Source organism: Choloepus didactylus, chromosome 16, assembly GCF_015220235.1.
Source record: "Choloepus didactylus isolate mChoDid1 chromosome 16, mChoDid1.pri, whole genome shotgun sequence".
Classification (NCBI taxonomy): domain Eukaryota; kingdom Metazoa; phylum Chordata; class Mammalia; order Pilosa; family Megalonychidae; genus Choloepus; species Choloepus didactylus.
Window position 1 is genome coordinate 26,118,509 of NC_051322.1, and position 12,517 is coordinate 26,131,025.

Genomic DNA, 12,517 nt, shown 5'->3' on the forward strand with positions numbered 1-12,517 from the left:
TAGATTTAAAGGCACTAATGACTCTATTTCCAATAATCAAGAGGGCACTGACAGTCCATGGCATGAGCTGGCAAAGGAGATACGCGAAATAGCACCGTTTGATTCTCCTAATCATAGTCTAGTACGAAGCAAGGCTCTGGGTGACAGTGTTTTCGACACCTTCACAGAGTTTTACAGAATTAAGAGGTATGATGTTGGCTGGCTGCTCTTAGATACTTTGGATAAAGTTGTAAGAGAAAGGGATGAGCTAAAGGCTTCAAATTCAAAACTTAAAGGCCGTATGACAGATGTAAAGGTGTCTATGTGTGCCCTGAAAGAAAATCTTATTTCCTGTGCCTGCAGACTGGAAGTTTCTGAAAACCAGACGCAGATTCTCATTGTGTGAGTAGCAGATTTACAACGTAAACTAAAATCTCAACCTCTCAGGGTGTCTGCTGTTAAAGTAAAGGCATTGATTGGAAAAGAATGGGATCCGGAAACTTGGGATGGGGACATATGGATTGATAATAATGGCAGTGAGGACACTAGAACCCTGGATTCTGCTGAGTCATTGTTAGATTTACCTGTAGAGGGCTGTCCTGAGGAAACAGCTTCCCCACCCCCAGTCTGCCCTAAGGATCCTGCCATCCAACCCCCACCTAAAGAGATTAACCCTTCAGAGCCTCCTAAGCCTATAATCACCTCCCCTGAGGAAGCAGCCCTCACTCCTCTGTCTGGAGAGATTAATCCTGTTTTAAGAGATGAAAATGCAACAGAATGTCCTGAGGTGTATGGCTTGAGGGATAATTCTAACTCTTTTCATGACCCACTCCCACCACCAGTCTTTGCTTCAAGACCTATAACTAGGCTAAAGTCCCAACAGGCCCCAAAGGGTGAGATACAAAGTGTGACCCATGAAGAGGTATGCTACACTCCAAAGGAACTGTATGAGTTTTCCAACTTATACAGACAGAAACCAGGGGAATATGTGTGGGAATGGATATTAAGGGTGTGGGATAACGGTGGAAGGAATATAAGGTTGGTCAGGCTGAGTTTACTGATATGGGTCCACTAAGCACAGATTCTGCATTCAGTGTTGTAGCTCGAGGGGTTAGAAAGGGTGTTAACAGTTTGTTTGGGTGGCTGGCTGAAACATGGATCAAAAGGTGGCCAACATTACCAGAGGTTGAAATGCCAGAACTGCCCTGGTAGAAAGTGGAGGAGGGGATTCAAAGGCTTAGACACACTGGAATGTTAGAGTGGATTTATCATGGAAGACCTGCTCACACACCCCTGGAATGTCCAGAGGACACACCTTTTACCAGGACCATAAGGAATAAATTTGTGAGACTAGCTCCTTCATCCCTGAAGAACTTTGTAGTTGCCCTTCTCTGTAGGTCAGATATTACTGTAGGAACTGCTGTCACTGAGCTGGAATCCTTAAACACAATGGGGATAATCAGGTCCCGAGTCGGCAGAAGCCAAGTGGCTGCAGTTTATTGCCACAGACAAGGTGGGCGTGGCTACCATAATGGAAAACAGGCTCAAAGCAGCAATCAAAATAATATGACTCGCAGAGACTTATGGCGTTGGCTAGTGGATCATGGAGTAACAAGTAGTAAAATAGATGAGCAGCTGACTAAATTCTTGTTTGAACTATATAGGCAGAATTCTAGGTCACGTGAACAAAAGTCTCCCTCGAATTACAAAAACAGAGAGTCACGGCCCCTTAATCAATTCCCACACTTCAGACAGTTTACAGATCCAGAGCCCCTTGAATGAAGGGAAGGCCAGGTACCCTTGGGGAAGGACCCTGTTACGCTGCCAAAAATTTACACTGTTAATCTTCCTCCCAGCCTTCCCCAGGGGGACCTACGGCCTTTTGCCAGGGTAACTGTGCATTGGGGAAAAGGAAATGATCAGATATTTCATGGATTATGGTTCAGAAGTGACATTAATTCCAGGAGACCCAAAACGTCACTCTGGTCTACCAGTCAGAGTTGGGGCTTATGGAGGTCAGATGATTGATGGAGTTTTAGCTCAGGTCCATCTCGCAGTGGGTCCAGTGGGTCCCTGGACCCATTCTGTGGTTATTTCCCCAGTGCCGGAATGTATAATTGGAATAGACATACCCAACAACTGGCAGAATCTTCACATGGGTTCCCTGACTCCTGAAGTGAGGGCTATTATGGTAGGAAAGGCCAAGTGGAAGCCACTAGAACTGCCCCTACCTAGCAAAATAGTGAACCAGAAGCAATACCGGATTCCTGGAGGGATTGCAGAGATTAATGCCACTCTTAAGGACTCGAAGGTTGCAGGAATGGTGATTCCTACCACATCCCCAATCAACTCTCCTATTTGGCCTGTGCAGAAAACAGATGGGTCCTGGACAATGACTGTGGATTATCGTAAGCTTAACCAGGTGGTGACTCCAATTGCAGCTGCTGTTCCAGATGTGTTATCATTGCTTGAGCAAATCAACACATCCCCTGGTACCTGGTGTGCAGCTATTGATCTGGCAAATGCTTTTTTCTCAATTGCTGTCATTAAGGACCACCAGAAACAGTTTGCATTCAGCTGGCAAGGCTAGCAGTTTACATTCACTGTACTACCTCAGGGTTATATCAACTCTCCAGCCCTATGTCATAATATTGTCTGCAGGGATCTTGATCATTTCTCCCTCCCACAAGACATCACACTGGTGCATATTAATGCTATCATGTTGATTAGACCTAGTGAGCAAGAAGTAGCAACTACTCTAGAGTTGTTGGAAAGGTATTTACGTGGCAGAGGATGGGAGAAAAATCCAACAAAACTACAGGGGCCTTCCACCTCAGTAAAATTTCTAGGTGTCCAGTGGTGTGGGGCCTGTCGAGATATTCCTTCTAAGGTGAAGGATAAGCTGTTTCATCTGGCCCCTCCTACAACCAAAAAAGAGGCACAATGCTTAGTTGGCCTCTTAGGATTTTGGAGACAACATATTCCTCATTTAGGTGTGCTACTCCAGCCCATTTACCGAGTGCCCAGAAAAGCTTCTAGTTTTGAGTGGGGACCAGAACAAGATGAGGCTCTGTGACAGGTCCAGGCTGCTGCGCAAGCTGCTCTGCCACTTGGACCATGAGAGCCAGCTGACCCAGTGGTGCTGGAAGTGTCAGCGGAAAATAGAGATGCTGTTTGGAGCCTCTGGCAGGCTCCTATAGGAGAATCACAATGCAGGCCCTTAGGATTTTGGAGTAAAGCTTTACCATCCTCTGCAGATAACTACTCTCCGTTTGAGAAACAGCTGTTGGCCTGCTACTGGGCCTTAGTAGAGACAGAACGCTTAACCACGGGCTACCAAGTTACCATGAGACCTGAGCTACCTATCATGAGCTCAGTATTGTCTGACCCATCAAGCCATAAAATTGGGCGTGCACAGCAGCACTCCACCATAAAATGGAAATGGTATACACAAGACAGAGCTCGAACAGGTCCTGAAGGTACAAGTAAGTTACATGAGGAAGTGGCCCAAATGCCCATGGCCCCCACTCCTTCCACCTTACCTTCTCTTTCCCAGCCCACAGCTATGGCATCTTGGGGAGTTCCTTACAGTCAGTTGACTGAGGAAGAGAAAACTCAGGCCTGGTTTACAGATGGTTCTGCACGATATGCAGGCACTACCCAAAAGTGGACAGCTGCAGCACTGCAGCCCCTTTCTGGGATGTCCCTGAAGGACAGTGGTGAGGGGAAATCCTCCCAGTGGGCAGAACTTCGAGCAGTGCACCTGGTTGTTCACTTTGCTTGGAAGGGGAACTGGCCAGAGGTGCTTTTCTATACTGATTCCTGGGCTGTTGCTAATGGTTTGGCTGGATGGTCAGGGAATTGGAAGGAATATGATTGGAAGATTGGTGACAAAGAAGTCTGGGGAAGGGGTATGTGGATAGACCTTTCTGAGTGGGCAAACAACATGAAAATAGTTGTGTCCCATGTGAATGCTCACCAGAGGGTGACTTCAGCAGAAGAAAATTTTAATAACCAAGTGGATAAAATGACCCGTTTGGTGAATACCAATCAGCCTCTTTCCCCAGCAACTACTGTCATTGCCCAATGGGCTCATGAACAAAGTGGTCATGGCGGTAGGGATGGAGGTTATGCATGGGCTCAGCAACATGGACCTCCACTCCCCAAGGCTGACCTGGCCACAGCCACTGCTGAGTGCCCAATCTGCCAGCAGCAGAGACCCACACTCAGTCCTCGATATGGCGCCATTCCCCAAGGTGATCAACCTGCTACCTGGTGGCAGGTTGATTACATTGGACCACTTCCATCATGGAAGGGGCAGCAATTTGTTCTTACTGGAATAGACACATACTCCAGATATGTGCCTTCCCTGCACGACATGCTTCTGCCAAAACTACCATCTGTGGACTTAGAGAATGCCTTATCCACCATCATGGTATTCCACACAGCATTGCTTCAGACCAAGGAACCCACTTCACAGCAAATGAAGTGAGGGAATGGGCATATGCTCATGGAATTCTCTGGTCTTACCATGTTCCCCATCATCCAGAGGCAGCTGGGTTGATAGAATGGTGGAATGGCCTGTTGAAGACTCAATTATGGCACCAATTGGTGGCAATACCTTGCAGGGTTGGGGCAGTGTTCTCCAGGAGGCTGTGTATGCTCTGAATCAGCGTCCACTCTATGGTGCTCTTTCTCCCCTAGCCAGGATTCATGGGTCCAGGAATCAAGGGGTGGAAACAGGAGTGGCACCACTCACCATCACTCCTAGTGATCCACTAGGTAAATTTTTGCTTCCTGTCCCTGCAAGCTTAAGCTCTGCTGGTCTACAGGTCTTGGTTCCAAAAGGAAGAGTGCTTCCACTAGGAAACACAACAATAATCCCACTGAACTGGAAGTTAAGACTGCCACCTGGCCACTTTGGTCTTCTTATGCCTCTGAATGAACAGGCAAGGAAGGGGATTACTGTACTGGCTGGGATGATTCATCCTGACTATCAAGGGAAAATAGCACTGCAACTACACAATGGAAGTAAAGAAGAGTTTTCCTGGAATACAGGAGATCCCCTAGGGTGTCTCTTAGTACTACTATGCCCTGTGATTAAAGTCAATGGAAAACTGCAACAACCCAATCCAGGCAGGACTACCAATGGCCAAGAAACTTCAGGAATGAAGGTTTGGGTCACCTCACCAGGCAAAGAACCACGGCCAGCTGAAGTGCTTGCTGAGGGTAAAGGGAACATGGAATGGATAGTGGAAGAAGGTAGTGATAAATACAAACTACGGCCACGTGACCAGTTACAGAAATGAGGACTATGATGGCATGAATATTTCCTCCTTGTTTTGTTACAATTATGTTTGTATTTGTCTGTAGAGCAAATATATCTGCTTTATTCTGTCATATCCCCTTATCATGTGGCATAACCTGTACTGCTCATTTCACTGTATTTAAGCTGAAGGAAATCAATTTTAAGAGCTAATGTCACCCAAGGACTTGCACCCTATTCTGGAGAGATTTAGTGCGTTTCCAGTTGTATGCTGCACAGTAGAGTATTGTTTGACAAAATATATGTCTCTTATTGTTATCTACTTAGAGATAAAGTATGGTTTTAGGTGATGTGTATAACTGCCAAGTTGACAAGGGGTGGACTGTGATGGTTAGGTTCATGTGTCAACTTGGCCAGGTGATAGTACCCAGCTGTCTGGTCAAGCAACCACTGGCCTAACAATTGCTGTGAGGACATTTGTGGCTGGTTAATAAACCAACAGGCTGGTTTATTAAATCATCAGTCAACTGACTGCAGCTGTGACTGATTACTCACCAAAGGGCACGTCTTCCACAATGAGAGAATGCAATTGGCTGGATTTAATCCAATTAATCAGTTGAAGACTTATAAGCGAGACAGACAGAGGACCTTCACTACTTCCTCGGCTGCCCAGTGAAGCGTTTCCTGAGTTGGTTGAAGTTGCCGGTTTGCTTCCTGAGTTCATCGGACATCTTCCTTGGAATTGACAGTTTGCTGACTGCTCTACAGAATTTGGACTTGTGCATACCCACAGTTATGTGAGTCACTTTTACAAATTTGATAATCAGAGACACCTCTCATTGATTCTGTTTCCCTAGAGAACCCTAACTAATACAACAGGATAAACATTCCCATTGCATAAGGAGAAACTGAAAGGAAAACAGGGTTTAAGGAACCAAAACAATTGCTACAACCTGCAAGGCAAACTCCATTAGATTTCAAAGTCTGAGAGTCATTTATAGAATGATGTTTTATCCTTCAGGCTTAAAAGAGCAGCTGTGCCACCCTTTCCAAGGACCTCCATGGCAGCCTTTTCTCTCCAAATACTGGGGTAAGTGCTCCAACATATCCACACATTGGGGAGACCACCTTCTTCTCGGCCTCACCTTCCTCAAGCAACAGGGCACCACCCAGACTCTACCTCCCCAGGGCAAAGGCTCTCCCCAACCCCTGGGGAATGTGCTCCACCCTCTCTGAGGCCTGGGGGTGACAGCATTCTTCCTGAGCATTGAGGTGGAAGACCTGCCCTCTGCCTTCGGGGCAAACTCACCCTTTCCATGTGCATGGGCCACTCCGCTCTACCTGCCTGAGACTTCTTGACTCCAGACCTCAACCTCCATTGCTCTGTCCTTGAAGAAATTTTTCCTTCAATTTGTTCCTTCTGTGTCCCGTCCAGACCAGACTGGCAATAGCTCCATATATACAGATCTCACAAATATCTGGTTGGCTTGACATGAAGCACACAGGGGTCAAAACCGTAGACAACAGGAATTTCCACAAATCCTTTCTGGAGACTCCATCTCCAATCCTGGCTTGTATTGAAATGATGTTCGGGTTCCATGTTTGGTTAAATCCTCATGTGGGGCTGTAGCCTCCGGGGATCTCACTTTTTGGAAGCCCAGAATCTTCCAAACTATCAGTTTCTGGTTTCTTTGTACCCAAGAGTTCATTTCTCAGCTTATCTCTGTCCTGTCGTATTTTACTATAAACTATAAACTATAAACTATAAACTGCAAGGAGAAGCCAGGCTTCTCCTCAGCTAAGTATCCCAGCTTGTCGCTTTGAAATGCTGCCTTCCATCCAGCACAAGGACACAATTTTGCCAAATTCTCTGCTACTTTAAAACAAGAATTGCCAAAATTTCTTCCAGTTAGCAATAACACATTCAACATTTCTGTTCAAGGCCTCATCAGAAGTATCTTTAGAGTCCACATTTCTACCAACAGTCTCTTCAAAGTGGTCTAGGCCTTTCCTATCAAGCGCCTCACAATTCTGCCAGAATCTTTCCCTTATCCATTTAAAAAGCCGTTCCAACATGTTTGGTATTTGCAAGCTCAGCAGCATCCCACTTCTCTGGTACCAAAATCTCTTCCTGTTTACTAATGCTGCCATTATGCAAAATACCAGAAACGGATTGGCTTTTATAAAGGGGTTTATTTGGTTACAAAGTTAGAGTCTGAAGGCCATGAAGAGTCCAAGGTAAGACTCAACAATCAGGTACCTTCACTGGCCAATGGCATCCGGAAAACCTCTGTTAGCTGGGAAGGCATGTGGCTGGAGTCTGCTCCGGAGTTCTGGTTTCAAGGCTTTCTCCAAAATGTCAGTGTCAGCTTCCAATGGCCGTCTTCAAAATGTGTCTCTCAGCTGCTGCTCCTCTCCAAAATGTCACTCTCAGTTGCTCTCTGGTCCTTCTGTCTCTGAACTCCTTTATAGGACTCCAGTGATCCAATTAACACCCACCCTGAATGGGCAGGGTAACACCTCCAGGGAAGTTATCCAATGGAACGTTTTCACTCTCATTTGACTGAGTCACATCTCCATGGAAACACTCAATCAAAGGCTTCCAATCTCATTAATACTAATACATCTGCCCCCACAAGACTGCATCAAAAATAATGGCGTTTGGGGGGACATAATACATCCAAACTGGCACAATACCCCTAAATCAACACAGATACAAAATTCTTAACAAAATATTAGCAAATGAAATTCAGCAACACTTAAAAGAGGATTATACACCACGATCAAGAAGGATTTATCCCAGAAATTAAGGTTAGTTTAACATTTGAAGACAACTTTATAATACATTGGTATTAATAGAATAAAGAGCAAAAACCACATGATCATCTCAACAGATACTCCAAAAAAGCATTTGAAAAAATCCAATTCCCTTTCAGAGTAAAAACTCTCAACAAACTAGGAACAGAAAGGAATTTCCTCAACTATCTGATGAAGGACAGCTACTAAAATCCCTACAACTAAGGTCATACTTAATGTTGAAAGATGAAATGCTTTTATTCTAAGATTGGGAACAACCCAAGGATAGCCCCTCTCACCACTTCTATTCAACTTCGCACTGGAAGTGTAACCAGTGCAATATGAGAGAAAAAATAAAGATGCAGAAATTATGAAGTAAGAAGTAAAACTCTTTACAAATGTCAATATTCTCTCTATACAAAACCTTACGTAATCTAAAACAATAATCCACTAGAAGAAAGAGGACTATTCCCTGATTCTTTATGGATTTTGTATATAGATTCAGGATAAAGAATCCATATACAAAAAATAACTGCATTTCTATATACTAAAAATAAAATTAAGAAAAGTTTTCATTCACGATAGCATCAAAAAGAATAACACGCTTAGGAATAACGTTAACAAAAAGCAGTCCAAGCCCTGTGTACTGAAAACTACAAAACATTGCTGGGAGAAATTAAAGAAGATCTAAATAAATAGATATGTGGGAAGACTCAATATTGTATGAGAAAGCAATTCTTCCTAAACAGATCTTCAGATTCAACCCAATCTCTACTGAAATTCCAGCAAGCTTTTTATATATATAGACAAGTTGACCCTAAAATTTATAGTGAAATGCAAAGGACCTAGAATAGCCAAAACAATTTTTAGAAAAAGAACAAAGTTTGAGAACTTATCACACCTAATTTCAAAACTTACCACACAGGTACAGTAAGTAAGATAGGGTGGAACTGGAATAAGGATAAACATAGCCTAATGGAACAAAGGTATCAAGAAATAAACCCTTATATTATGGTAAACTGATTTTCAACAAAGGTGCCATAGCAATGCGGCAATGCAATGGGAAAAGAACAGTCTTTTCAACAAATACTGCTGGAATAATCAGGTACCCTCATGTAACAGAATGACCCAAGACCCTTATCTTGTACCATACAGAAAAAATTAGCTCAAAATGGACCTAAATGTAAAACCTGAAATTAGAAATTTCTAAAATAAAACATACAAGAAAATACTTAGGGAAAGAGTTTTTCGACAGTCACCAAAAGCATTATCCATAAAACAAAAAAAGCACAATGAAATACCACTATACACCCACCAGAATGAATATAATCAAAGAGACTGACAATACCAACGGTTGCTGAAGATATGGAAAAACTGGAATCCTCATGCACTATTGGTGGGAAAGTAAAATTTCATATTCACTTTGAAAGAAGTTTGGCAGTTTCTTAAAAAGCTCAACTTACTAAATGACCCAGCAAATCCATTCTATGTAATCTACCCAAGATAAATTAAAACATATATTCATCAAATTATTTGCTTGTGAATGTTCACAGGAGCACTTTTAATAATAGCAAAAAAGTGATATTATCTAAACACCCAAAAAAAGTTATTTTCTGCTGCATAATAAATGATCAGTTTTCTTCTCTTTGAATTTGGGAAACATTTTTAACTGAGTCTTTCCTTGTATGGAAAGGGTTGGGGAGGAGAGGTAGGGGGAGGAGAGGGACATGGAGAGGGAGAAGGAGAGGGTGAAGAAGAGGGAGAGGAAGGGGGAAGAGAGGAAGAAAGAAAAGAAAGTTTGTAATGAACATTCCTGACAGAATAATGGTACTTAATTGCTTGCTAACTCCCTGTGAAGACTCCATTCTTGGTGCATATTTCTAACTCAAAGTTCTTTTTTTTTTTTTTAAGAGTTCAACCTGCCAATTAAATCCTTAGAAAATTAGTGCATACCTGTCCCTAACTTCTGAATCACATGGGATGGAATAGGGCACTGACGACTCTCACGACTATAGTGCTTCTCAGATGAATACCTACGGATTATTAATCTTATAGTATAGGGCTTTCTTCCATCTTGGCATACTCTAAAAATAAAGAAAAAGTAGAAACAAGGAATTATAAGAAGTATTACCTAAAGATTTTTAAACATTATAGCACTTCAGTTACCTAAAGCTGCCACATTTGGTAACGATAACAATTATAAATATAGTAGATAACTAAGTAATAAACAACAAGGACCCAGAAATAGCCTGAAAAAATATCACAAAATCTATGCACTAAAGAACTGAAATTTTAAATGTGAAAATCTCAGGCCTCACTCAGAATTGAGAGCTGTCAGAACAGAAATAACACATAATTATAATAGCTAATTTATAATCCAAGTCCAAAGCATAACTAAAAGTACCATAATAAAGTCAGGGGGAAATTTAAGAAAAGCACTCACTGTCAGAAGCAAATAAGTGAAAAATGACAGGAGAAAATTTTTTACAAAATGAAATTACAAAAAGAAAAATTTCTTACACAGTAAGATTACTACTGGCAAAGAAAAGAGCAGTGCCCAAATCAATGAGACCCAGTAATATCACCATTATATTGCATATTAGAATAATAACTTGAAAGTTCAGTTATATACTACATTTAGGAAGATAAGCAAATGTCCATCCATCGTAAAAGGAGTTACATCCAGACAGTATTAGATTTTGTGTTAAAAACAAAAAGTTTATAATACCACACTGAAATGGACTAACTACAAAGTGTAAACTCAGAATTGAATCTTAGAGCACAGTTTCTCAGAGAAACGCTTATTGTAATGGTTCCTAGATTGTAAGCTCTTACAACAGTCACATCTATTCCTGAACTGTAATTGCTACTCCAGATTCTGAGACACTGATCCCTTTGTGTATAACCTGATCGATCCCTGGAACTTTGGGTATCTGTATGACACCTGAAACTCAGACCTAAAACTCGGCAGACATGAATGTCAGTATTCGCATATACAGCAACTGTTAAAAAAGCTGAAATAGAGTCTAGACTTCAATTAGAGATATGAATGAAGCAGATCTAGTTAGGACTAGGGCAAATTGGGCAAAGGGTAAAGGAAGATGCTGTGTTTTTTTTTTTTTTTAAATCTTCATTTTATTGAGATATATTCACATACCACGCAGTCATACAAAACAAATCGTACATTCGATTGTTCACAGTACCATTACATAGTTGTAAATTCATCACCTAAATCAATCCCTGACACCTTCATTAGCACACACACAAAAATAACAATAATAATAATTAAAGTGAAAAAGAGCAACTGAAGTAAAAAAGAACACTGGGTACCTTTGTCTGTTTGTTTGTTTGTTTCCTTCCCCTATTTTTCTACTCATCCATCCATAAACTAGACAAAGTGGAGTGTGGTCCTTATGGCTTTCCCAATCCCATTGTCACCCCTCATAAGCTACATTTTTATACAATTGTCTTCGAGATTCATGGGTCCTGGGTTGTAGTTTGATAGTTTCAGGTATCTACCACCAGCCACCCCAATTCTTTAGAACCTAAAAAGGGTTGTCTAAATTGTGCGTAAGAGTGCCCACCAGAGTGACCTCTCGGCTCCTTTTGGAACCTCTCTGCCACTGAAGCTTATTTCATTTCCTTTCACATCCCCCTTTCGGTCAAGAAGATGTTCTCCATCCCATGATGCCAGGTCTACATTCCTCCTGGGAGTCATATTCCACGTTGCCAGGGAGATTCACTCCCCTGGGTGTCTGATCTCACGTAGTGAGGAGGGCAGTGATTTCACCTATCAAGTTGGCTTAGCTAGAGAGAGAGGGCCACATCTGAGCAACAAAGAGGCATTCGGGAGGAGGCTCTTAGGCACAATTATAGGGAGGCCTAGCCTCTCCTTTGCAGCAACCGTCTTCCCAAGGGTAAAACCTATGGTAGAGGGCTCAACCCATCAAACCACCAGTCCCCTATGTCTGTGGTCATGTTAGCAACCATCGAGGTGGGGTAGGCTAATACCCCTGCATTCTCCACAGGCTCCTCAAGGGGGCACTACATATTTTTTTCCTTGTTTTTTTTTTTTTTTTTTTTAACTTTTTTTTCTTTTTTAAAATCAACTGTATGAAAAAAAAAAATTAAAAAAAAAAATACAATAAAAGAACATTTCAAAGAGACCATAACAAGGGAGTAAGAAAAAGACAACTAACCTAAGATAACTGCTTTACTTCCAACCTGTTCCTACTTTACCCCAAGAAAGTTACCTAATACAGCAACATTTCGGTGAACTTGTTCCTACTATATCCATCAGAAATTAACAGACCATAGTCATTCCTGGGCATCCCCAGAACGTTAAATAGCTTATCTGTTCTTCTTGGATTATTGTTCCCCCTTCCTTAATTGCTCTCTATTGCTAGTTCCCCTACATTCCACATTATAAACCATTTGTTTTACATTTTCAAAGTTCACATTAGTGGTAGCATATAA

The 12,517-nt window shown here is 42.1% G+C and overlaps 1 protein-coding gene across 3 annotated transcripts in view; it reads right to left on the reverse strand.

The window, feature by feature from the left end:
• POLI (DNA polymerase iota) overlaps nucleotides 1–12,517 on the reverse strand; it is a 58,163-nt gene that overhangs the window by 13,649 nt on the left and 31,997 nt on the right. For all 3 annotated transcript variants that reach the window (XM_037806164.1, XM_037806163.1, XM_037806162.1), the window contains exon 8: nucleotides 9,995–10,125. In XM_037806164.1, coding sequence (XP_037662092.1) covers nucleotides 9,995–10,125 — 131 coding nt within the window. The remainder of the gene's footprint in view (nucleotides 1–9,994; nucleotides 10,126–12,517) is intronic.